Here is a 27,242-nt window from a genome sequence, read left to right as displayed (position 1 = left end):
TTCACTGAAAATGTTCGGCTTACAGATGTCACACATAATCTAGAAAACAAATTCACAAACAAACAAACAACATCAATAAGACGTCCAGAGCAGAAAGGTTTCATCTGAAGAATCCTTTCTTGATTAGTGGTCGTGAACGAGTGGTGAGATCTTTCATTTCATCCGAACTGTTCTTTTCCAAATGATCAAATTTAACCTCAATGTAAAGTTTATCCTGGTAAACATTATTATGGGATTATCACATGAAGCAAAAACGCTGATGAACAAGATTTTAATTAATAAAAACTTTTTAAAATTGCCTCAGAGGCAGCAGCATGTTAAATATTATATTCATTAATATCTTGTCTATATGAGAGCAATATGTAAATAGAAGAAAAAACATATATATATATTTTATATTATATAAACATTTTCTATTATATGAAGATTCTGATTTACATTTTAAAATATTTAAAAAAAAAGTCTAAAAAGTTTATATTGTTCTGAGGAGAGTTTTGATTTGAAATCATCAATTGTAGATTTAGTTCATAGAGTGTGTAGATGAAATTGAGATGAGCTATTTATCTATATTATAAGGTCTGATCAGCAACCAGAGAGAGAGAGAGAGAGAGAGAGAGAGAGAGAGAGAGAGAGAGAGAGAGAGAGAGAGAGAGAGAGAGAGAGAGAGGCTCATCCCTCCTCTTTTTCTTAGCAACCTATTGAATTCCTGCACCAGTCTCACATCAAACACTTTTTTCCCTGATTAACTGCACAATCAGATCCCTTCAGATGAAGGGAGGAAAAGAGGGACGGGGAATGTGGGCCCTTTTCCCACCAGACAATACCATTATTTCAGCTCCCTTGGCCAGGAATGCCAGATTTCACAGCCCACTACCCTCCTCCAGCTGTCAGTCAAAGCACAATGAAGAGGAGTTCAGGCACCACCCTCTTTACTTCGGCCCACCCTGAAGCTCCACATCCACAAGCCCCTGGTCCAGTAGACCAGACTACACTGTGCTCCCTTTACTCTCACATTAATGGTGTCATACTATTACATAAAATAATAATAATAATAATAATAATAATAATAATAATAATAATAATAATAATAATAACAATTACCAAATATTTTGTATAATAATAATAATAATAACAATAATAATAATAATAGTTATTATTATTATTATTATTACATATTTTTATTATATACTATATTTGGTTTGATACATATATGTATGTATGTATGTATGTGTGTGTGTGTGTGTGTGTGTGTGTGTGTGTGTGTGTGTGTGTGTGTGTGTGTGTGGTTTTAGCTTAAAATAGATTGTTTTTAGAAATGGAAAAATTATCTGGTGTTAACACACACACACACACACAAACACACACACAGACAGACAAACACACAGACAAACAGACACACACACACACACACAATTTTGATTAAATATAAGCACCAATCCTGTACCGATATACAATTTAAAAGGGACTTTAAAATATGTTTTTAAATAATCTGATGTTTTATTCCTGTTTATAAAGAAACAAAAAATGTAAATGTTACATTATTTATGTTTAGTGTACGAGCAAATTCATAACAAACTAATTTCGTTTACATTCAGTAAACTGAGCATACAAACCTTATGCCGACTTTACAGTGACAATTATCTCGGTGCCCATAAATAGTAGAATGTGTTTGCTCGGGACCGGAAGTCAAGTCACACCGATATGGCCGTTGTTCAGAAAAAAATTTGTGAATGAAACATTCGGCCGCGTTTGTGCCGTCCAATTAAAATGCGCAATAGCGCCTGTCGAGTCACGTGATTCATTCCAGGCACGCGGAGAAGATGAGAATTGAACCAATTGGGACGTCGGGTGGTGAAGACTAGCGCAAGAAATGACCAATAGACGTGCGGCATGCAAATGAGGAATTCGCTCGGGCAGGGATCTGAATGTCAACTAGTCAAAGATGGAGCCTTAACGTTTCCTGGGAAAAGCCATGAAGCGCGCGCACAGGGAGATTTTACTACAGTTGTTTTTTTTTTTAACTTGTTTTTCGATTCAACCGGTGTGGAGAAGATTTGAATGACAGATTTGTTTTATTTATATAATAGAAAAGAGGTTCAGAAAAGAGGTACAAACAGGCCTATAGACGCTCGAGGGGTTCACACCTTCTAGCCAACTTTTCTTCTTCTTCTTCTTCTGCTGCTGCTGCTGCTCCTCATTTTTCTTCTTCGTTTTCTCCCGTTTAAAGGGAGGCTGTGTCCTAAATCACACCCTTACCAAAGAGCAGTTTTAGGTGTACAGTGTGAACCTGCTGCTTTAGTACTGTGTAGTACGCGGTTTCGGAGGCGGTCACGGTTTTCTTTCAGCGTCGTTTCTAGTTAGTTAGGGAAGTGCGGTTTGGGACAGAGCCGCGGTCGCGTCCTTCCCTAGTAAGTGTGCGGTTTGGGACAGAGCCGCGGTCGCGTCCTTCCCTAGTTATTAGAGAAGTGTGTGGTTTGGGACAGAGCCGCGGTCCTTCCCTAGTAATTAGGGAAGTGTGCGGTTTGGGACAGAGCCGCGGTCCATCCTTCCCTTGTTCGGTTTGGGACAGAGCCGCGGTTTTTCCCTAGTTATTTAGTGAAGTGTGCGGTTTGGGACAGAGCCGCGGTCCTTCCCTAGTTAGGCAGCCTACCATTCATGACTGTGTTTAGGAGGGTGTGGGAGGGAGGGAGGATTCATTCGGTCCTATTTGTGCGAGCAAGCTACACGTTTTTGGAGCGAGAATGGCGGGACCACGCTTCCTAACACGGTACGAATCAAAAATGCTCAGAAAAGCCGTCACTGAGACGTGCATGGATTTAAAAAAAAACAAAAAAACAACCTCATCTTTTTATTTATTGCGTGTCAAAAAATAGGAGGGGACGAAAAACCCGTTGTATTTGTAGATGTAATGTGATCAGGTAAGAATTTATCCAAGATAATCTGTTAAATTGTACTTTCTGTCTCCAGGAGAGAATTTAATTTTTGACATTTTTTTATCCTACAGCTTCACTACATTTATAAATGCATGGTCTGTTTTTAATCTATTTTATTTATCAAAAAAAAAAAAAAAACCTTCAGCATCTAATTAATTACAGAAGCACAAACAACCTCGGTTCATTCATTGATCTATGCAAAATAATATATATATATAAAACTACTGCCAATGAAATTTACATAGTAAACCATAAGTGTATAAAATGCACCCGTTTTTATTTAACTACAGTTATTTGTTTGTACAGAACAAACTGATACCTGTTGAAGCGCTGGGGTCCTTTATATATTTAGGGTTTGATTTAAATGCATATTTTAAAGTCCCAGAAGTAAGTATGTGTGTGTGTGTGTGTGTGAGAGAGAGATATGAAAGTGTTTGTCCAACTCCAAAATTAACCTCAGACGTGTTCAGTAGTTTTTAGGGCTCGTGCGCCTGCTTGGGTTTATTTCAGTGGTTTACGGTTAAAAAAAAATGTCTCCGATAATTTAATTAAATTAGTTTTTTTTTAATGTTTTTTTATTCGATTTTTTTTTTATAAAGCTGATTTATGGTTGAAAAGAGCATGCACTCCGTGCGTGCTGTTGGATTTCATATTTTCAGTAATAATATTAGATGCGTGTTTATTCGTCATACATCTGGTGGTTTTTATTTATCTATAAATTTTATCGTGCACGCTTTTACACGTGACTTTTTCTTCTCACGTCATGTGCATTGAGATGAAAAGTGTTGTAATGTTCCAGCACTCAGTGTTTTTGTGCCTCCTGGTTCCTCCTCCTCAGGAATGTAAACCGCTGCGCGCTCATTGGCTCCGTCACAGCACGGAGCCACGGGATTGGCTGGAGAAACGGCGGGGGCCCTGAAGCACGAGCCCCGTCTTCGTCCGTTGCCCTTTTTCTGTTGTACTACTGTGAGCGTCCAGAAGAGCAGTGCAATATTAAAAGGGCATTGGCTGGAAGATCACAGACCTCCGAGTCCTCCATGTTGCCGTGGCCTTTCACCTCTGTGTGCTGTGACACTCTCGAGCGTGGAATGTGGAAATGCAGTGAGGGCCCCGAGGGGGAGGGGGAGGAGGAGGAGGGAAGGGGGGCACCTGTCAGGTCACGAGCTCTGACAGTTTGAAGCCTCACGTTTAAATTATTAACGACATTTTTATTATTTCAGTTGTGACGTAAAGTTTAATCCGAACTCGTTTAGTTTCGAATTTATTATCAGTGTCACAAACGAAACTGATTAAAGAATCCGAGCTGGAAATCGACCACCTGATTGGGTGAAAATAATAATAATTAAATAATAATATTAATAAAGTTTGAGTTTGATCTTAACTTTTAATTTAGAATCTACAATCTGCAAAGTGGATTTGACACTAAAGTAAAAATGTAAAGATTCGAACTGCTTTAAAAACCGATTATTATTAAACCGAAGTTTTCGACTGTTTGTTTATTCGAAGGCGGAATTATTTTATTTTATTTTATTTTTTAATCTGTAAAGTGGGCTTGAGGCAAAAAGGGCAAATTTTACACCGTGTGGATTCGTGCGCCTTCGTGTTTCAGTGCTTTTAATTTGTTTACTTTATTTATTTTTTTTAAACCCTTGAATATCGAATCTTTGTTTGGGTGAAAAGCACAAAGGTTTTCTGGAGTTTAATCCTGTGTCGTTATATTTATAATCGATTATCTTAAGGATTTAATTAAGATGTTTATAGCCAATGGGATTGGTTTTACTGAAGTTTTAATGAATTAATCATGTGAATATTGTTTTTTTGGGTTTTTTTTGGTGAAAATGATTCTTAAAATTTGCAGCAGTTTATTAGGAGCTTTCTATAATTTATTTATCTACAAATTGGATTTGACTCGAAAGAAGAATACTTTTAAACCCATTTGATTAGTTTACCTAAACTTAATTTCATTAAAAGTGTCATTTAGTTTCTTGCTCTCTGTGTATCGAACTCCTTCTCGAGCAAAAAGTGCAAAACGTCTCCTGGAGTTGAATCTCGATCCACGTTCAGCTCCAGTTTAATCTTTAAAGTGGATTTGACACTAAAGGAAAAGCTTTTCTACTTGCTAGCTTCCAGAGTTTAGATGCAATATAATCAGTTAATGTCACTGTTTCTCCATCAGCTTCGATATTGAGCGCTTGATGAAAGTTAACTGGTCTTTAATATTGATTTTCTTTCATCCGAATTTGACAGAAAATCGAAAAACACAAAATTTCTATCAAACTGATTTGTGTAGTAAAGATTTTACACTCATTCACTAATAGTTACTTATTTCTTTGTTTATTTATTTAATCTGTATTTAAATGATAAATCTTTGATTGGGTAAAAAAGCAAAAAAAAAAAGAAATTAAAATTATCAGAATTTTCTTTCAAATCCTCAGATTCTAAAATGAATATTATGTAAAAGTAAAAACTCTTATACCAAATGGATTCCAGTGTATTTAAGATTGAGATTAAATCCAAACAAGCTCTCAGCACTGAATAAACCAACAAATCTTAATCTTCACTCATTTCTAATGTATAAAATTGTCTAAATATGGAAACTAAAGGGAAAACGTTTAGTTTGACCTTCGAATGCTGGTTAAGTGGACTTTTGTTGATGCTTAAAATCCACGTTAGAGATTCTAGATAAATTACATTGTGAAAGTTTCCCTCAGTGTAACTGATGTATTTAGATATTTATATCTATTACTTTAATCAAATATGGATTGTCTTGCTCGTGTGAAAATCAACTCGCTCCTCTGTGTTTAATCTAAATTTAGATCAAGCTTCATGTTGAACATTTGCTATATTTTTCATTAGAACATTTAACCAGCCATGAAAATCCATGAGGACAAGTTTGTTTTAAACAATTTGGTAATATTTAATGAATGAGTATAAAGGAAAATGTATTTTTTTCCGTTTGTTTATTATAAATGTTATAATAGAGGGACAATAAGCGTTTAGTCACCTTCTTGTTGATGGTGTTTTTTGTTTTTTTTCTTCTTCCTACGATAATATCATGTATTAAGATTTTTTCATTTGCACAGATCTGATCTCAAGAATCTCTTGATTCTTGTGTGAGAGCCATGTGTTGCATTCCTGGTTTTCGTGTGTGTACATACTTATGTGTTGAATCAAGTTTCTATGTGTTGGAGGAACGGGGTGGGAAATTAAACCCAAACCTGTAGAGGGACATTGGGAAGCGTGCCCGGGGAAGATGGCGTCCTCCGGCGCGCGCATGCTGATGTGCTGAGGTCAGCTGCTCTGACGATGTTGCACTACTGTACCATCCATTCTAGCAGTGCAATAGTATTGTCATAGCATTTAACCTCCGGCCGCGCTCAGCTCACCGCCTGCAGGATGTGGAAGAATAGCAGAGGCGTGCTGCAGTTCCTGTAGTTTGATTTGTGAATGAATAAAAGTGTTCAATTTGTGTTCAACTATCTGTGATGGGTTTATTTATTTATCTACATGGTTAATGTGAGCTGACTCGGTTAACTCAATGTGTGGTCAGAAACACATTTTTAGTTCCTATAAATCTTTTTACAATTTTTGGAAATTTTTATTTTTTTTATTTATTTTTTTTTTAATAAAAATTTGAGCTCCTTGTGATTCGTTTTGGGAAATGTTGCTGATCTCATGGGTCATGTGATGACACCTGGTGTTAGCAGTGGTAGAGGTGTGTGTGTGTGTGTGTGTGAGAGAGAGAGAGAGAGAGAGAGAGAGAGAGATCCTGTTGTGTTGTGGCAGTGGGAAGGGTTAGTGTTTTCAGAGGAATGTGGTTAGAGAAGTCCACTTGTGTGAGACGATGGGGGAGGGGATGAGGACGCGGCCCGGAGCGGGACTGCCGAATGCCTCTGCATCATTGACAACCTCCATGTGCCCCAGTCTGCTTAAACTATATACCATAAAGAGAGAGAGTGTGTGTGTGTGTGTGTGTGTGTGTGTGTGTGTGTGTAAGTGTAAGAGAGAGAGAGAGAAAGTGCTTGAGGTACTGTAACTATAAAACTGTGTCAGGTCTGTACACGTCCTGTCTCTTGACTGTGGGAAGTTTTGATGAAATCTAGATGGCTTAAATGAAGCATCTTCTATCGTTTTTTTTATCGTCTGCAGAAGAAAGTTAATGAACGGTTTTGTGAGATGTGTTAAAGCAACTCCTGTGCTTCTTCAAAGTTGAAGATCTGTAAGCCTTAATCTGATCCGAAAAGACATAAAAGACAAGAATCTGATCCGAAAAGACATTTAATAATGATGATAATAATAATAAAAAACAAAATCTAAAGCCACCCCAAATGTTATACCGTGTATAAATAGTGTACAAATAAAAATATATAATTTATACTATATAAATTATACCTTTACATTATTATTATTATTATTATAAATATTACTCTTCCACTTTTTGATTTATATCTGAGTTGAATTTGAAACCGAAACTGTCCCATTAAAAAAAAGAAATGCTCGCACAAAAAATCTCACTATATTCAAATCCAAATTATAGGTTTGAGGTTATAATAGAAAAAGCAACATAAAAAATGAACATACAGCTGGATGTAAAAAATGCATAGAATTTGAAAGAAAAGAAAGCAAATGCTTTATAGTAAGTTTGATTTAAGAGGAAATTTCTGGCTGTGTTTGTGGTTGTTATTCGGTTGTAAAGCTCAAACTGCTGAATTTCTATTAAGGTGGATGTAATTATGGTTTTGGGATTGTGTTCATACAAGTCAATAAATAAATAAAAACACTGTTGAGAGCAATGTGTCAGTATTTCTACATTTTATCCGTTTCTTTAATTCATGTCGCACTTTGAGGCTTTTCGATTGATTCGCCCTCGACGTCTAAAAAATGAGAATTTGAAAAATATTTGGTTAAAATTGTGCAGATGAAATTCAGATTCTTTCAGATCCTGAAAACGTTTTTTGTTGCAGTTTAATGTGAACAGGACGGGAGCACGGCGAGGTTACGGGATATGTGTCGGGTTAAATGTTAACTCGGTTTATCTATAGGACTGAAGGGAGGGTGGGAAAGAGAGGAGGGGAAGGAACGCTGCACCCTCGGCCACTTCGGGAAAGAATGCAGCTTGTCGGGGCGTGTTTGAAATGGCTGCTGGGAAATTGTGGAATGTGAGGAACGGTCGATGGTGTGCGTGTGTGTGTGTGTGTGTGTGTAAGATGCTGTAGGGTAGGATCTTTTATCAAACATGCTGATAACGGTGGTATTAATAAGCGTTCTTATTATATCAATGTTATAATAAATGACACAAAGCATGTGTAAAAGTGTCGTGTTTAAGGTAAAAAAAACCAAAGCTGCTTACTTTTAAAATATCCCGTTACGCCTAAATATCCGCTCCGAGCGTTCATTTACAATTTGATCTTTTTACATTTCCTAAATTTAAAAAACCCAAAGAGATGATACGAGTTTCATGTTCTGGATTTTATAATCTTAGAGCAGAACTGAATAAAGACCATCTCAACATGCACACTGCTGTTAGACGTAAATAACACACACATTTCTATTTTATTTTAAATTCTTGTGCATTACATATGCAAAATATTTCACATACAAATGGAATTCTGATCAATTAGCACGATGTCACTGCGAATAAAACTAGACGTTAGATCGAAATTGTGCAAGAAAATAAAAATACCGCCTAAAAAATATCTACACCACTTCTTGATAATTACGCAGAAGGATTCTGTTTAAGAAAAGGTTTTAAAGATATTAGATATTTATGTTAAAGTTATTTGTAAAATCACAGTTTAGTTCCAGCTTTTATCTCGTGGCTCACTGTTGTACAAAAGTAAAACTTTAAAGTAAAATCTGGTAGAAATTCATGGGAATGTCTCCTGACCGCCCAACAACTCAAGCGCTTACACATAAAAATAGAAGATCTTAAAATACTCATGAAAGAGGCGACAGAAGCTACGCGACTGGATGTGAGAAATTTGACCTTAATAAAGTACGAGATCTCAAACACATTTAAAACACATTTTTAAAACTTTAATCCATTCTACCAAGTTATAGTATAATATCAGAAATATTCATTCATATCTATTTGATTTAGTTTGTCTAGAGAGTCGTCTCATTTCTATTATTTTAAATGTACGAATTGGACATAATTATTTTCACGATTGGACACGATTAACACGGGTGTCTATAAATTATATGTTTATCATTTTTGCCCCTTCTGCTAATAACGTTCAATTATGAAATTAGAAATAATGTTAAAATAAATACATTATTAAATAGAATTTTGTGTCCAAACATCTTTATTATTTTTTCCCCCAATTTTTCTCTGGTGATAATATAAAAACTTTGAGTTTATAAATTTTTATAAACACTTTAATCTTTAAAGTTTTAGTTTATTAACTTTTTTACATAAACTTCGCCTCTTTCGAACTTCGAAGTCGCCTCTTTAGATATTATATCTTTTTAAAAACATAATAAATAAAAAAATAGAATGGACGTGTTGTGAAATAAATCCAATAGGGTTGAAATATTTTTATTAAAGTCTGAATAATGTAAGAACACGTTTAATTTTTTCAGAAATATAAACACCGGCGTTAAAAACAAATGATTTGCTTTGAATAAAGTTGTAAATTTTGTTTTAATACATAAGATTATCTGAAATGTGGCATGACGCACATCTAAACATGAAAAAATCCTGAGACTCTTAATAATAATATTAATAATTATTATTAATATTCTTTTATATAAAGCGTTTCAAAGACCTGTGGTCACTTTCAGAAGCAACGGCTCAAGCAATGGACAGGTTTCAAGATTCAGGATTTCGTCTGACACACACACACACACACACAGTTATATACAGTATATAACATGCAGTGAAATGAAAATCTCTTGCTTAGACTGTGCCATAAGAAATAAGAAATGTTTGAACAGGAATGTGCAAAAAAAAGTAGAAAATTATAAAAAAAAAACAAAAGCTTTAGGAATACGAGCGTGTCTTTAAAGCTATATACTGTATGTATACATATATAAAGAACAGTTGTGAGGGGGAGTGTCTTTAAGGCCTCAGGCAGAAATATACAGATATATCATTTAAAGTAATATACGTATACACTTTTTGGTTAGATTTCTGACAGGATTTTTTTCAATTTATAATAAAATAAAACAATGTTAAATCTGCAGCTCTAACACTAAATCACTTGACTCTATGAATGCAGCTCTAAATATGTACATACAGCGATTCAGAAAGGTTTGATGGACATGTCTGGGAGTTAACATATAGTCTGTTAAAGCTCATAAACACCTCTCACACCGCACACTTACTCACATAACAATCTGAACCTGAGGCTCGTCCTCCGTCCTCCATGCCAAGAACACCGGGTTAAGGGTGACCGTTGCAAAACGTGGAAGAAATTTGTGTGTAATTGGGGCTATTACGTTTGTGACGGAGAAGTCGTCTAAGATCCATCAGGACGATCACGGCAAAGAGTGAAAATAAACGACTGCACAAAGGGAGATGCGTTCTTATTAATTCTCTTGTAGTTTTCTGTCACTGAGGTGGTACTTTTATTGTATTCATAATTCACTTGAGAAAGAGAAAGATTTGCCACTTTACTGCAAGCTGAATGTGTAACGGTGTTGTCTTTAGCAAGGTTTATTACAAAGCGAGAAGTCTACAATTTACACCTTTGAAATTTCGACGTAATTCTGATCTTTCTCACTACAGAGCTTGTGTACTTTCTGTCTTTTCTGGATTATTTTATATTTTGAACTGAGGGATTGTTATTCTTCGGTGTTTTGTCTGGTTTCCACAGTTGTTCAAAATTGGCACTGTCTGTGTAAACAAACAAACAGCTACATGCTAGCAAACACTGCTAAATCATCAGCTTTACTGTTTAGCTAGCTAATGCTCTGCAGTCTCGTTTCCTCGAGATCTCGTGTTCTCACAACTTATATCAGTTTTGAGCTTATCAGTTCTTCACCTCCTTATGTCCGAATTTCTTTTAGCATTTACGTTGATGACTTTCAACAGGACGGTGTGTCTTCTTAATGGTTTCTTTGGTAACGCACACCAAGCCACAACAGCTAGTCACACTACACTATTCTATTTGTTGTTAATCATAAATATCTGACATTGCGTTAACATTGATTTTTTTTTTTTCCAGAGTTGTGTGTGTTTTTTCGTAAATAACCTTTATCTCAAATCTGAATGATCAGAAGGTGTTGAGAAATTTTTCTCCATCAGTAGTTATGGTGGTAAAATGAATTAATAAAAATTATATTAATGAATCGTTTCTGTAGTAAAAGTGATACGGTGGAGTTTCATGGATCTTCATAGAAGGGGTCTCCGGTGTCAGAGCCGTGTAATATTCATGTTTCCCATCAGGACTTTGTGCCCTCAGGTTTTTCTCAGTAACGTGTCAAGCTTTTTTATTTTTTTTATTAATTTATTTATTTTTTATGAACTGCAAGAGAGACAAAAATAGAAAGGCTGTGAGGAAAAAACTAGATCTAGCTTCGAGATCAGGACTCGTCTTAAGAACGTTCCATAACATTAAATGCAACATTCTCTTTTTAAAAAAATAAACAAACAAAAAAAAAAAAAACAATTTTTATAATAATTAAAAGAAAATTGTTAATCATTCGTTTTAAGTCAATCTTGGTCGAGCTGTTATAGGAAAATAATCCGAACCTTCCATCATGTGGCATTTTAAATGTTACTTTGATCACCAAAGGGTTAAAATCTTCTCATTCAAACAGAATTTAAGAGCTCCAGGGATTAATTCATTCAACAATGCAGCTCGTCATTAATAACATCCCAGAGTGGTGAGTTACAGATGCTGAGAGGTTCGTGCCTAATAGGCGTAATTAGCAAAAGTAACATTTTTCTGTTCCTAGTTGGAAAAGTGCAGTTTATTGTGTTGGTTCTTTGAGTTAAACAGTGAAATAATTAAAGTAAAAACAAAAGCAGCGCCGCTCACGTCTCCGTGGTTACGGCTGCGTTCTCCTGTTCTGTTCACAGTTCTCCAGCCCACAGTTATCACCATCACACTGACACCGCCGCTGTTCAGGCAGAAAAAGAGCAGATGAATGTAGACGAAGAACACTAGTCTAAAGTCTAAAGCATGGATTCAAGATTCAAAAAATCATTTGGTTTGTTGTTTGTCATGTCATCAAAGCGCAAAATACACTTTTTAGGATTGTTAGTACAGTATCATTGTGTCCGCGGAATGAATGTGAGGTGAATTCACTGTATCGCACCTTGATGGATGTGTTTCGGAGGATGGTTGAGAGATCCGGGCCGGATATGTCTTTGGTGTGAGGGTCCACAGCCGACTCATGTGGCATCTGAAAAAGCACATTATACACAATCAGCCTGAATATCCAAACAACATGCATTTCTCTGGAAACTTATTATTCATTCATTTATTTTCTACCGCTTATCCGAACTACCTCGGGTCACGGGGAGCCTGTGCCTATCTCAGGCGTCATCGGGCATCAAGGCAGGATACACCCTGGATGGAGTGCAAACCCATCGCAGGGCACACACACACTCTCATACACTCACACAATACGGACAATTTTCCAGAGATGCCAATCAACCCAACATGCATGTCTTTGGACCGGGGGAGGAAACCGGAGTACCCGGAGGAAACCCCCGAGGTATGAGGAGAACATGCAAACTCCACACACACAAGGCGGAGGCGGGAATCGAACCCCCAACCCTGGAGGTGTGAGGCAAACGTGCTAACCACAAAGCCAAAGTGCCCCCTTAAACGTATTAATGATTTAATATTTTAAAGCATTCTTATTGAGACGCAATGGCTGAACTTCAAGTGGATTAGAACGCTGGAAAGGTAGGTGTTATTGTGTCATAACATGTAACAGCCAATCACGTCCAATATGCAAATAAAGCATGGAAAGGAGACCTGGTGAATGTACATGTGAAAAGTGTTTTGTTCTTTATTATATTTACAGCTTTTGTACGTTTATGTTCTATGGACAAAAGTATGCGCACCCCTGACCATCACATTCATATGAGGTTTTTCCTCAAAAGGTTGCCACAAAGTTAGAAGCACATAATTGTATAGGATGTCTTTGTGATGTCTTCACTGAACTAAGAGGCTCAAACACTGTTTCGGCATGACTATGCTCCTGTAAACAAAGCCCCTGAGCTCCATAAAGACAAGATGTGCTAAAGTTGAACTCGAGTGTCCTTCACAGAGCCCTGATTCTGACTCAACGCTACTGAACACCTTTAGGATGAACTGGAACACAGACTGAAATCCAGACCTTCTCTCTATCATCAGCATTAGTGTCTGATCTCATTAATGCTCTCGTAGCTGAATGAACACAAACTCCTACAGCCACAGTCCAACATCTAGTGGAAAACCTTCACAGAAGAGAAGAGTGGAGCTTATTATGACAGCCAGGGGGAATAAATCTGGAGAAAGATGTTTAGCAGGCAAATATCGATGTGATAGTCAGGGGTGCACAAACTTTTGGCCATATAGTCTATGATCCTGTGTATGTTTCTATTGAGTCATGGTCCTCAAAATATGTTCCTCAAAACACTTTTTGGGGATGAAATGTTTTTATAATTTAATTAGTTTAGTTTGATCTGAACTTAATCATTAGTACTCACTTCACTCATACAGGTAGTGCAGCTCTCAGTTACGCAAAATGAAAATCAGATTATAAACCAGTGTGTAAAATAAAACTGCTTTTTTTTCAAGGCAGTTTAAAATATTATTTTTTAAATAAATATTTTTTTCCATTTTGCTCTTTTGAGCTATTTACTGAATGAAGGCAGTTCTAGTTCATATGTAAATCATCATCAATCAATCATATAAAAACATCACTATTATTATAGTTTAATAAAAATAACTATTATTATTATTATTATTATTATTATTATTATTATTATTATTGTTATTATTATTACACTATTTTAGTTTAAAAAAATGTTTTGCTGTTAAATGAATGGCTTTTACTCACTCTATTCTATTTTGGTCCCTTTGCTATGAAGGTCATAATAAAGATCAAATAAGAAAATGAATGAAATATTTTTTAAAAATACTCAATTATGACACTGTAGTAGTAAGAATCCTACATTTCAGAAAATGCAGTAAAAATGGTACAATATACTCCATTTGTGCATTGAACTGGATGAAAATATACTGTATTGTTATTCTTTATTATTATTATTATTATTATTATCATCATCATTATTAGTTACCAGGACGAAGGGCGCTCTAAACAGGTAGATGAGGGGGTAGTGCAACAGGTTGAGGCAGGACGCAGCGTAGAGATCGGCGTATCGCAGCAGCTGGCTGGCAAATAGGGTTTTTGTGGAGCCGCTGCGTAACAGACTTCCCATCTTTCCATAACAATGCTCCATCCCGTACGTCACCGTCTGTAAATCACACACACACACAGGCTGAAAATCTGAACCTATCCACACTGATCATAAGAATCACACACAAAGATGCAGGTCTCACCTTTATCTTACTCTGGATGAGATTAGCATCCGATCCATTTCCGAAGTCTGAATCCCTGGAATGACATTAAGGAGGTGATGAGTCACAGTGTGTTTGCGTGTTAGACTTTCCTGCCATCTGCTGGTCAGCTCATATATCAGAACGTCGTACTGTTGTATTTGGTATGGAAGCGAGAGTGTGACCAAGTCGTACTCACTTATGAAGCTCAGCGAGGTAAATATCGAGCTGCCTCAGCTCCTCAAACATTCCTGCAAAGAGCAAACACAATTCTGCTATAACTCAATACAATCCAATACACAATTTACATCCAAGCTGTAAGACAAGTTCTGCTAAATCATTAAGGACTAAATCAATGTCCAACACATGTTCATCAGACCGCATCAGGGTTTTTCATTCTGAAGTCAGAAGTGAACATTAAAAGTGATCTAAAAACAAGTCACAGCTAGCTCGTTTGAGCTTACAGCTCTTATGTGTGTTAATGATAAAAAAAAACTTCTCTGCTCCTATAAACTGGAGCACCACTGTAACAGAGCTACTCTACTCTACTCAGTCCCAGGCTTGGATCATATTCTTGCACAGCTGAAAGTCAATTTCATTAAAAGTGTCTGCCTAAAAATGTTCTAAACATTGCTGCTGCCTTCCACCTGTTTCTGTCCTGTCAAAACATATCACATGATAAAACCACATGATAACAACAGATCATCAGATTACACCTCAGGACGTGTTCGTTTTTTATAAAAGCAGCTGTAATAATAAGCAAATAAGTACATTTTATCTATAAAGCACATTTATAACAACCAAAGGGCTGTACATACATTTGAATAAAATGATAAATTGACCAAAGACTGAAAATAGTCTTTGGTCAGACAGACAGGGTGCAGTAAATAAAGATGGATTCCCTGAGATAAAATAGTAAATATAGATGCTAGCAGCATTTATCAGGGTATAAAAAATATTATGTACAAGAGTGTATTTATTTCAAATTGAGATGGAATAAGAAAATAACACCAGCTGAATTTCATAACGATACTCAAGCGTGTTTCAGAAATAACACCGACTATGTGAGCACTCACCGTGTTTGTCGGTCCACACCTGCAGCTCCTTGGTCAGCTCAGGCACCACCAGGAAGGTTTTCCATCCCTGACGTTTCTTAGACTTCAGAATGTCTCCGAATATGTGATCTCCTACATACAGGATCTCTTTCCCCTTCACGTCTAGCAAGTCACAGATGATATCTGAGGAACCTGACAGTGAAACATTGCGGAATGTAAATGTAAAAGGAGTCATGGTGTCTGAGTCTTTAGTTTTATCCCTGTGATGCATTAATCATGTAGATCTGGCAACCCTCAATCCAGTCTCAACATTAGTTGTAGAAACTCAATAATTAACTTTTCCTACCTCCAGAGTAGACAGTGCCATGCTGCAGGTGTCCTGTGTATGTTCCTATCTTCAACTTCCCCGTGTTCTGACAAACACACACACACACACACACACACACACACACACACACACACACACACACACACACACACATATATATATATTCTTTAATCTGGTGAACAAACTGGAACCAGTAGAGAAGTCCTACCGTGTCCACCTGTCTCAGCACCGTCCCCCCGGCAAAAAACAGCGGCTTCCTTGTGTCCACCACCACCAGGTCAAAAAACATCCGCCATGACTTTTCCGGATACTAAAAGAAAAACATACAGCCTTCATTTCATTCAGAGAACCATTAGTTTATATACTCTCATATAAAAAGTGAATCGAATTGCATTCACTGTGTGTATTTACTGTATAATCTAAAGCCAGGTTTATGTTTTAAGTTGGAAGAGTCGACTCATATGAGTCAAATTATCCTACTCTTTTCAGTGAATCAGATAATTTGACTCATATGAGTCAAATCAGATATGAGTCAAAATGTAAATTAAAAAAAAAAATCAATTCAATTGTTCGAATAAAGTGATTACACACCTTCGAGCCATGTGGAAAATCTAACAAATACCTCATGATGGCCTGTTCAGAAAAAGAAAAAGACATGATCTTATTTATCAGGTTATAGAGTTAGTGAGTTTATTTACATGGACAGATCCCAGGTCAGTTTTTCTTGCTTTAAACTAATTCTAATCCCATGAGACACTTGCCTCAGTGTAGCTGTAGTCACTGTTGGTGGCCAGGAACACCTTTGCAACCTCCTTTATACGGGTTAGCAGTACAGGAATTCGAGGCTGGATCAGACAGAGAGAGAAAGAAAGAGTGAGGGAGAAGACAGGTCGAGAGAAAGAGATAGAAGGGGGAGAGGGGAAGTGAGAGAGTGGGGAGGAGACAGGTCGAAAGAGACAGAGACAGAAAAAGACAGAAAAAGAGGGGGACAATTTGAGAGAGAGAGAGCGAGAGAGTAAGGGGAGACAGGTTGAGGGGGGGGTTAGGTAGAGAGGGGGGCAAGTCGAGAGATAGACAGAGACAGAAAAAGACCAAGGGAAAAGATAAAGAAAGAAAAGGAGAGAGGGGGGAGGTCAAGAAAATGTGGGAGAGAGGGAAAGAGAGAGTGTGAGGGGGAGACAGGTCGACAGAGAGACAGAGACAGAAAAAGACCCAGGGGAAAAGAGAGAGAGAGAGAGAGAGAGAGAGAGAGAGAGAGAGAGAGAGAGAGAGAGAGAGAGAGAGAGAGAGAGAGAAAGGGGTGGGAGGTCAAGAAAATGTGGGAGAGAGGGAAAGAGAGTGTGAGGGGGAGACAGGTCGACAGAGAGACAGAGACAGAAAAAGACCCAGGGGAAAAGAGAGAGAGAGAGAGAGAGAGAGAGAGAGAGAGAGAGAGAGAGAGAGAGAGAGAGAGAAAGGGGTGGGAGGTCAAGAAAATGTGGGTGAGAGGGAAAGAGAGAGTGTGAGGGTGGACGCAGGTCGAGAGAGAGAGACAGAGACAGAGAGTGAGGGGGAGACAGGTGTAGGGAGGGTGGGAGACAGGTCAAGAGTGAGAGACAGAAGATGAGAGGAAGACAGATTGAGAGAGAGTGGGGGGAGGGGGAGAGAGAGACAGACAGACAGACAGACAGACAGAGTGTGAGCAAGAGAGAGAGAGAGAATTTCTTAGAAATAACCTTAATTAGATGCAATACTAATAGCAGATCAGGAAGAATAATGAGACTAAGATGAACGGTCCCTGATTCAGTGTCACCTTTGGCAACACCAAGACCTTCAGTTAACATCTACGTCTCATTAAACACACTTGAGGGATCATCACTTACATCCCTGAACACATATTTTTCCAGATCCTGCAGCGTTCTCTCCTTCAGAGATCCCTGTAGTTCAGAAAAACAAGAGAACAATCTTCTTTTAGTCCAGTGTGTTCAGTTCAGTAGCTTAAAGGGAATGAAATGACGTGTTCTGTTCACCTTTATATGGTGGTACATATGATGCCACCCGTGGCCTAAAATTAATTCTATATTTTCACTCCAAGATGTAAAAAATAATAGCTTTATAATGCGATGCATTCTGTGTGCACCAAAACAAACAGACATCGCAGCTTACAAGAATTCCAGCTCCAACCTACAAAAACACGTAGCGGTAAGTGTCAAAATGATGCCTATTTGATGGTAGTTTGGTAACTATGGGCACTTTGACCTTAACGTAACACTACATTTCACACACTGTCTGAATGTTTTCCCTCATATACGCTCTCGTGCAATCCTGTGAACCCTACAAACAACACGTTCATGAACAAACGTTCATTATAAGCTTCTGCATTTTCATATCCATGTTCCACAAAATAAATTGAATTGCATGCTGTAAGACGTTTTGCATTTATACGCAAATCCTGACATCTCACTTAAGTTTTTTTTGACTAAGATTTTTTTTTCACTAAAGTGTAGAACATATACAAAATAAAAACGGGATTATATTTTATCTCTACCTAAAGAATACATGTACTTACTTATAAAATGTAAAAAATGTAAGAATAAAGTAAATTAATCTTAAAAGGAAGAGCAGGTTAGTCCAGCACATCATTCATTTACACCATTAAACCATTAATCACATTTTATATATATATATATATATATATATATATATATATATATATATATATATATATATATATATATATATATATACACACTTCAACCTGTGTTTTATAATAGCAGAATAAAGAGACTTTTAAGGAGAGGTGTGTGAAAGCTCTCCAAGTAGTTTGAAAATCAGGGTTTTTGCTTCATATCAATCAGATGAGTAGTAACTAGTAACTAACTACTTGAGTAGTTTTTTCATCGGATACTTTTTTACTCTTACTCAAGTAACTATTAAGATTGTTAATTTTACGCTTACTTGAGTAAATATTTCCATAAGTACTTGTACTTTTACTTGAGTACAGATTTTGGATACTCTACCCACCTCTGTTTACGTGTGAGGATGTTTGCATGATGTTAAACTGACATCTACAGTAGTAGCGCCTCTTAACTTACATTAAGCTCCTGTGCTACTGTTTGAATGGAGTCTCACCGTGTCGTGGATGTAATTCATTGCGTCTCGCACGTCCTGAAACATGCTTTTGAACGACATGAAAAGGTCACCGTGCTTAAATCCCTTAAGGCAGCTGCAGTGAGGACAGACATACAGACACAGACAGACAGACAGTTAGAGACAGACAGCTACAAACGTTTTCACTGAAGTGTTAAAAGATCTCAGGAAACTAATATGTTCCAGATAAATGTTGGATTTGGATGTAGCAGTGTTTTCTGTGCTACAGAAACATCTTTCACTCACTTCTGGTATCTGGAGGTGTTGGTGAAGAAGTCCACGAGGCATGCGTACAGGTAAGTCTCTGTTTTGAGAAAGCATTTAAACAGTCAGAAGGCAGACTAAACTAAACATTCCTAAAGTTAGTAGTCAGTTTATTCAATACACTGGGACTAATGGGACCATCATAAGACCACCGGATGTATTTGTGTATTTAAACTCGCTGCGTTTTATTCCACACTCCTACCATGTTGTTCACCTTCACGCCTTCTGCACAGTGTGTGTTAATCATCCTCTTACATGTCAGTTGTTTTGTAACTGATTTTTTAGCCTTTAGTCTACCACTCATACTGTACCAACACACACACAATCACACACAAACACACACAAACAAACAAATAAACACACACACAATCACACACACACACAATCACACACACACAATCACACACACACACAAACAAACACACACACACAATCACACACAAACACACACAAACAAACAAATAAACACACACACAATCACACACACAATCACACACAAACACACACACAAACAAACAAATAAACACACACACAATCACACACACACAATCACACACACACAAACAAACAAACACACACACACAATCACACACACAAACACACAATCACACACACACACATAGACACACACACTAGAGATCCATACAGTATCTACTCAGCTGTGGTCCTGAAGGAAATCGACAAACTTCTCTGCAGGTAGAAAGTGTCATTGTTACCTGAGAGGTTAAAGAGTGTGTTGAGGATGTAGAATCGCGCTGTGTCATCTCTCTGGATGAATCCATTGGGGTAGTACTCCTGAATCTCCACTCTACACACACACACACACACACACACACACACATTAGAGATACACTTCAATTTTATACCCTGAAGTTATATATTCCTTTAAAAGTGTTTTACCACAATGTCTGTTGTTAAAAGTGCTATACAAATCAAACTAAACTGAACAGACAACACATCTACTACCAATATAGCGCAGATATTCTTCATTTCAGATCTTTGGATAAACTGTAATGTCTGATTCTCCAGAACTTTCCGCTGGCTTTTAGATAGCTGACACATTTCGGCTAATTCTCCTTGTATTGCTAATTAAAGTGCACTGATGATGCCATTTAAGATAAATTCACCACTGGGACCAAAATCAAGATTTGTACTAATTACTGGATCTAACTGTCTCCTCAGTGAAGTTTACAGCCGCATTCGTGTGCCACAAGCCCAGAAACTGAAAAGCTGGTCGAGTCTTCATCAGCGATCATTTGAAGACTTTGTGTTGTGTCTGTAATGAACTCAGAAATGACTCTGACCTGTTAGTTCCTCAGAAGCTCTTACACAATTCCACTGGACCACAAACAGTTGTAGAAAGGACATTATTTACATTGACATTATTTCCTGTCCAGTGTCACCCAAATGAGGATGAGGTTCACTTCTGAGTCTGGTTCCTCTCAAGGTTTCTTCCTCATAACATCTCAGGGACTTTTTCCTCACCACCATCACCTCAGGCTTGATCATTAAGGATATATTTTAGAGATAAATAATACCTTAATTTTAAACTTTAAACTTTTTTCGGGTTTCTATACTTCTGTAAAGCTGCTTTGAGACAACGTGAATTGTTAAAAGCGTGATACAAATAAATTGAAATGAATTGAATTTTTACTAATTTTATTTTTTTTATTTTTCACTTATTTTTACTAACTTCTGGCAATCCTGATACATGTAATTCTCACAAAAAGAAAATATTCACAAGCGCTCGCTCCCTACGCTACAGAATTAAGACTTAATTAAAAATTAAAAATTAAATTATAAAAAAGTAAAGAGTTTCCATTATCAACCTGACAAGACTGCAAGCATCTCACCCCAATCGTTTTAATAACTTTTCAATAAATACATAAAATTAAAAAAAGCTTCATTATTTAATTATTAACTATTCAAGTAAATATTCACTCATTCATTCATTTTCTACCGCTTATCCGAACTACCTCGGGTCACGGGGAGCCTGTGCCTATCTCAGGGGTCATTGGGCATCAAGGCAGGATACACCCTGGACGGAGTGCCAACCCATCTCAGGGCACACACACACTCTCATTCACTCACGCAATCACACACTAGGGACAATTTTCCAGAGATGCCAATCAACCTACCATGCATGTCTTTGGACCGGGGGAGGAAACCGGAGTACCCGGAGGAAACCCCCGAGGCACGGGGAGAACATGCAAACGCCACACACACAAGGTGGAGGCGGGAATCGAACCCCCTCAAATAAGTACTAATTTTTTAAAAAAAAAAAAAAAAAAAAAAAAAAAAAAAAAAAAAAAAAAAAATACTAAAATTACATTAAAATCAAAACAAACCTTTCAAATCATATATCAACCTTTCAGCTGGAATTCTCACATTCGATGATCAATTAAAATGTTTTGGAAAATTATTTTAGTAACCTAAAATTATAACTGAAACTCTTCCAACTCTAATACTTATAAATTATGATTAGAGCAGAACAAAAACTTTGAAAATAGAATTAAAATCTTTAAAGTTAGAAACTGAATCATTTATACACAATTGCTTTCTTAAATAATAATTGCTTTCTTGCAATTGCTTTTTAAAATAATAATAATAACAATAATAATAATAATAATAATAATAATAATAATAATAATAAGTAATTATTATTATTATTATTATTATTATTATTATTATTATTATTATTATTATTATTATTATTATTATTATAAGATTTCAGGCTGGGATTGTAACCAAAAACGGTCTAATTCAAATAATGACAAATATTTTTCAGATTAAAATCACAAACCAAAACATTTGATCTGGAAATAAACTCAGCAACCTGAATTAAAATTAGAGCAACAACTTTTAAATTGAAATGAGAAAAATCAGCAACATACACACACACACACACACACACGCTCTCACTCTCAAATCCCTAAGCAGTTTATCCTGCACAGACACCGTTTAAGCTTTCATAAACTCCGATCAATTCTGATCGGACCACAGAGGATTATATACAACGTAAACATATCCAAAATAAACAGCTAGATGATTTCAAACACTGAAAAAACTTCAGGAATCCAGTGTTCACAGTGATAATACACCAGCAGTACTTTGTTCCAGGTTTGTATTTCTGAAGGTTTATGAAAAATATCTGGCACCTGGATGTTAACTCTTTTCCTGAACTCCATCTGACTTACTGACTCTCTCACGCTGCACTGCTGCATCTCTGAAGATTCATTATTCACGTCAGATATTCCCATTAGCTCAGCACTAAGGTCTGACGGAGCTGTTACTCACGCCGTGTCCGTTCAGCACACACTCGGATCTCACTCACCCTCTCATGTAAACAAAGCCGTGAGTGCACACCAGGACATTTCCGTGCGAGTCCACTTTTAGCAGATTCCCATAGGTCGAGTCATACACCAGACCTCTGTAGAACAGCAGAAAAAAAAAAACATGAAGAAGAATAAAAAGAGAGAGAGATGAAAAAACAAAACAAGCAGGTCTTTAAGGAAATGTCTTCAATAAAATACAGTGGTTTGTAGTGGCACAGCTAATCAAATCCTGACATAGTGAGACATTTAGAATGGTGATATGTCAGATGATAATTCCTAGGGATTTTTTTTCCCAGAATAAAGCCTTATACTTAACCTAAATTCATTCATTCATCTTCTACCGCTTATCCGAACTACCTCGGGTCACGGGGAGCCTGTGCCTATCTCAGGCGTCATTGGGCATCAAGGCAGGATACACCCTGGACGGAGTGCCAACCCATCGCAGGGCACACACACTCTCATTCACTCACGCAATCACACACTAGGGACAATTTTCCAGAGATGCCAATCAACCTACCATGCATGTCTTTGGACCGGGGAGGAAACCGGAGTACCCGGAGGACCCCGACCCTGGAGGTGTGAGGCGAACGTGCTAACCACTAAGCCACCGTGCCCCCTCTTAACCTAAATGTATCAATTTAAATAATCGTTGGCGTATGCTGATTATTAAACCTGGTTCAATGTCATTTCTACTGGTTGTAATACCTAAACACACCTTTTCTTCACATGTGACATGACGTGGCATACAGCTAAGTACGGTGACCCATACTCAGAATTCGTTCTCTGAATTTAACCCATACAAAGTGCACACACACAGCAGTGAACACACACACACACCGTGAACACACAACCGGAGCAGTGGGCAGCCATTTATGCTGCGGCGCCCGGGGAGCAGTTGGGGGGGTTCGGTGCCTTGCTCAAGGGCACCTCAGTCGTGGTATTGCCGGCCCGAGACTCGAACCCACAACCTTAGGGTTAGGAGTCAAACTCTCTAACCATTAGGCCACAACTTCCCCACAAACATCTGCACATAGTAAAGAAATAGATGTTGGAGAACATCCAAAAATAGATCCTGCTCAGTATTGTCGCTCATCTTCTTACCGGTTTTTCATCAAACCGCAGCCTCCAGCAGTGGCTATTTTGCATAATCCCAGTTGTTTTTATGACTGAAACCCAGTCTAAAAAAGCTCTCTCAGTACTCACCGTGTGGGGAAGGAAGGGTCGTACACGTAGCGCAGCAGCTCGTGCGGATATCCGATGGACACCAGTCTGTCTCTCAGCAACTCAAAACACAGTCCTTCATATTCAGGAGATTTGTATACTGCATGTGAAAAAAAACCCAGAGTCAGTCAGGGTGATAAAAACTCAAGCTGAATAGGTTAAAGTTTTAAACTTGCTTCCTTTTATAGCTGTATTTAACTCAAACACACTTAACTCTAAATCCACCTAAACCCCCTCCTTTAAGTCACATAGCACATATCACATAGCTACAAATCAGGGACCATAAAGGCTAACAAGTTTTAAACTGCTCTCTCATCTGTATACTGTACATCACCTCAAAGAGGCACGTGATTGGTTTGTGTCACTGTAATTGACAGAGAAAAGATAGTAGGCTATCACTCCCACTCAGGGCATAATGAGTGCACTCACCAGCGAGAGTGTAGTCCATGTCGAAGCCATAGCACTTTATTTTCTCCAGAGTCACACTCTTGTTAACAAACACCCTGGAATTAAAGAAGACGAAGTTAAACGCCATTTGGAGTAATATTAAGTATCCTAAAGCTTGTTGGTGTAGTTTTATCACTGATGGCATGTATAACAGTCTCTCAATTCAATTCAATTCAAGTTTATTTGTATAGCGCTTTTTACAATGGACATTGTCTCAAAGCAGCTTTACAGAACATAAACATAGAACAGAAGATAAACAAGAACAGAAGATAAAGATCTCACTTGTCTATAGTTTATAAATAACTAGCTAAATCAGCTAACTGTCTCCACGGTGTGTTCAGCTAACTAGCTAGCATGCTGTTTTTCAGAGCATGCAAACAACAATTCCTTTATTTTGTTTTTCTTAAATTTCCTCATAAGTCACAGACAAGAAGAGCAGATGAGAAATTTAGAAGTGAAAGGGGAAAGGTAGCAGGCCATGCTAGCAAATTAATGCTGTTGTTAACCCACTGATTAGCCATGAAAGCTCCATGCCAATCTGAGTACTGAAAGTATGACTAGTGCTGAATTTATCAGTATTTTTACTTTTTAATTAAACTAAGTCATTAAGTGAGAATAATTCACTCCTGAGAATATCTTCAGACAAGTACACACCTAGGAAAACTATTTTAAATATTGTGATTATACTAGCACAACTGAAACTAGCATTAAAATGGAACAATGAGATTGAGAAAACTTTACTTTTGTTCTACAGTACAAATATGTTGAATTAGCAAAATAAATAATCAGTGGTTTCAATCGCCCCGAAACCTTTCCTCTCTTTGATCATATATCAACTTCTTGTCTTACATTTATGGCTATAAACATTTAATAAAAAAGATTGTTTACAATGATTCTGCAAAGACTGACACTTCAGCCTTGTTCTGCTCTCGCTAATGCGCCTCATATCAGGACGCTGCAGTCATGTGGTTCTTATCAACAACCTTGCACACGGTGACGTCATCTCAGCTCGCGTGAGAGGAGTATTTAAGGAATTGCGTCATCGAGGGAGCAGCATTTCATTTGAGCACGTAATCATTGACTTCATGAGTCTATATGACCAAAATGTGAAAATCAGAAGGTGAAATATTCAGACTGCAGTAGCATGACTCTACAGAGTTTCACACATCTCTGATGAATTGTTGATGGATAGGTCTTAAGATAAAATGCATCAATTTCTTGATATTAGCAATTAAAAACATCAGGATGTCTGTTAGACTGGAGTTAAAGACAGAAGACTCACAGCTGTGGACCAGCTCATAGCATATAGAGTTACAGTTAATATTTTACCAGACAGCTCCAGTGTCGTCAACCCGGCAAACTCAATCGAGCTTCAGACCTTTTGCTTGCACATGCAGAGATAAACCTATTCCTACTGTTCAGGATCAGATCCCATATTAAACTCGAGGCAGAACCCAATCCAAGCACATGGACACAACAGTGGCTCTTTGCACTCCTGGGAGTTGAATTTACAACCTTCTGGAAGCCAGCAGGAAATTGTACCCACTGCCATCGGTGCCAGTGTAATGAAGATGAATCACCTTCCTAGTACTATAAATGCCATTATATATTATTCAGGGATTTGCCAAGACGCTGTTTTTGACCAGCGTACACGTTAGTGCTTATTACAGATGAACCACACAGCTCACCAGATTTCAAGCTGAGGCACGGACCAAGCCGGAAACAGAGGATGTAAACGAATCACATGAACATTTTTTAGGAAAAATCAATTATCAGAGTTGAAAGGTTTGTTTCCTTACATTCTGAGCCAAATCAATATTCCTTATTCCACACGTGTTACTCATCAATAGGTATTCTCAAATATTAGGCTTTAAATCCAATAAATAAGAACAATAACAAAATGAAACAGATGCTAAATGTCGCAGACACTTTCCTAGGATATTGTAAGCACATAATAAAACAATATGACCAGTAACATTTTAAAAACTATACAAAATGCTTTTTTTTTGAAACAGTGACTTCTTCAGTGGTCCTTTTGCTCCTTTAATCCTTAATACCCGACATTCTGTTATATGGTTCTATAAAACTTAAAGCCTTCACAAATTAGAGACACAGCAGTGGTTCAGCTCCGGCCTTTTTGTCTAAAAGTTTATTTAAAGTACAATTCACTTATATAAACATACCTGTATCTTATAGGATGTGCCAAATTAAAACCTGATCAGCAGTCAGGAAAAAAAAAACTCAAATTAAACAATACATACGAATAAACTTCAATTTGGATAAATAAATAATTTCAAGAGTGCAAAAAAAAAAAAAAAAAAATAGTATTAAAATAACTAAAGATTACTAAAATGCACTCTTAGGTGAAAAACAGATGAGTGTAGAGGTGTAAAAGGTTTTGTTTGCCTAGTTTCATGCCTCCTGAGGAACCTTTAAAAGGTCTCTGTAGAACCACAATAGTGTTCCCTGTTAAAACTATGCAACTTAATGCAAACAGTATATTGTATAATTAGTATTAACAAATGTGTATTATTATTAGTAGTAGTAGTGGTAGTACATTCCAAGGTGAGTGATTAATCAGAGGGGTAGAAATGTTTATAATTTTTCCTCTCTAGTTCTCCTGTTAACTCACACCATGACTGACAGACAGACAGAATGACAGGTGTCTTGTCTCTTCCTCACCTGTGCTGGAGATCTCCTTTCACCGCGAGCACTTCCACGTTCTCGTGCTCGCCCCCGTTTCTGTCCATGCTGTCTCAGATGTGTCTCTGCGACCCTCGGCATCCAGCTGCACTATTTAAACAGAAGCATCACGTCTGGCTGAGTGTTTGCGTTGCGCACGAGCCGCGCCGCAGATCTGCGTGAACCTGGGTCACGCCCACTTAGCGTGCAACGATCCCTGGCCACCCCCACTGTGTGTGTGTGTGTGTGTGTGTGTGTGTGTGAGAGAGAGAGAGAGAGAGATAGAGAGAGAGTGTGTGTGTGTGAGAGAGAGAGAGTGTGTGTATGTGTGTGTGAGAGAGAGAGAG

General features: G+C 37.5%; 1 protein-coding gene across 1 annotated transcript; it reads right to left on the bottom strand.

Moving 5' to 3' along the window:
- Positions 1 to 11,361: 11,361 nt before the first annotated feature.
- Positions 11,362 to 27,070, bottom strand: nt5c2l1 (5'-nucleotidase, cytosolic II, like 1). Its single transcript, XM_060895202.1, is given in 19 exon segments — positions 11,362 to 11,952; positions 11,955 to 11,999; positions 12,198 to 12,284; positions 14,176 to 14,352; positions 14,438 to 14,492; positions 14,634 to 14,685; positions 15,511 to 15,681; positions 15,836 to 15,902; positions 16,026 to 16,127; positions 16,409 to 16,450; positions 16,579 to 16,662; positions 17,680 to 17,733; positions 18,929 to 19,022; positions 19,193 to 19,250; positions 19,927 to 20,018; positions 22,545 to 22,640; positions 23,749 to 23,866; positions 24,196 to 24,269; positions 26,896 to 27,070. Coding segments are annotated over 19 exon segments (1,575 nt in total). The 5' UTR covers positions 26,964 to 27,070; the 3' UTR covers positions 11,362 to 11,913.
- Positions 27,071 to 27,242: the final 172 nt, after the last annotated feature.

The sequence above is a fragment of the Tachysurus vachellii genome, chromosome 20 (assembly GCF_030014155.1).
Source record: "Tachysurus vachellii isolate PV-2020 chromosome 20, HZAU_Pvac_v1, whole genome shotgun sequence".
In the NCBI taxonomy this organism is placed as follows: domain Eukaryota; kingdom Metazoa; phylum Chordata; class Actinopteri; order Siluriformes; family Bagridae; genus Tachysurus; species Tachysurus vachellii.
This window is presented reverse-complemented; position numbering and strand designations above follow the sequence as displayed.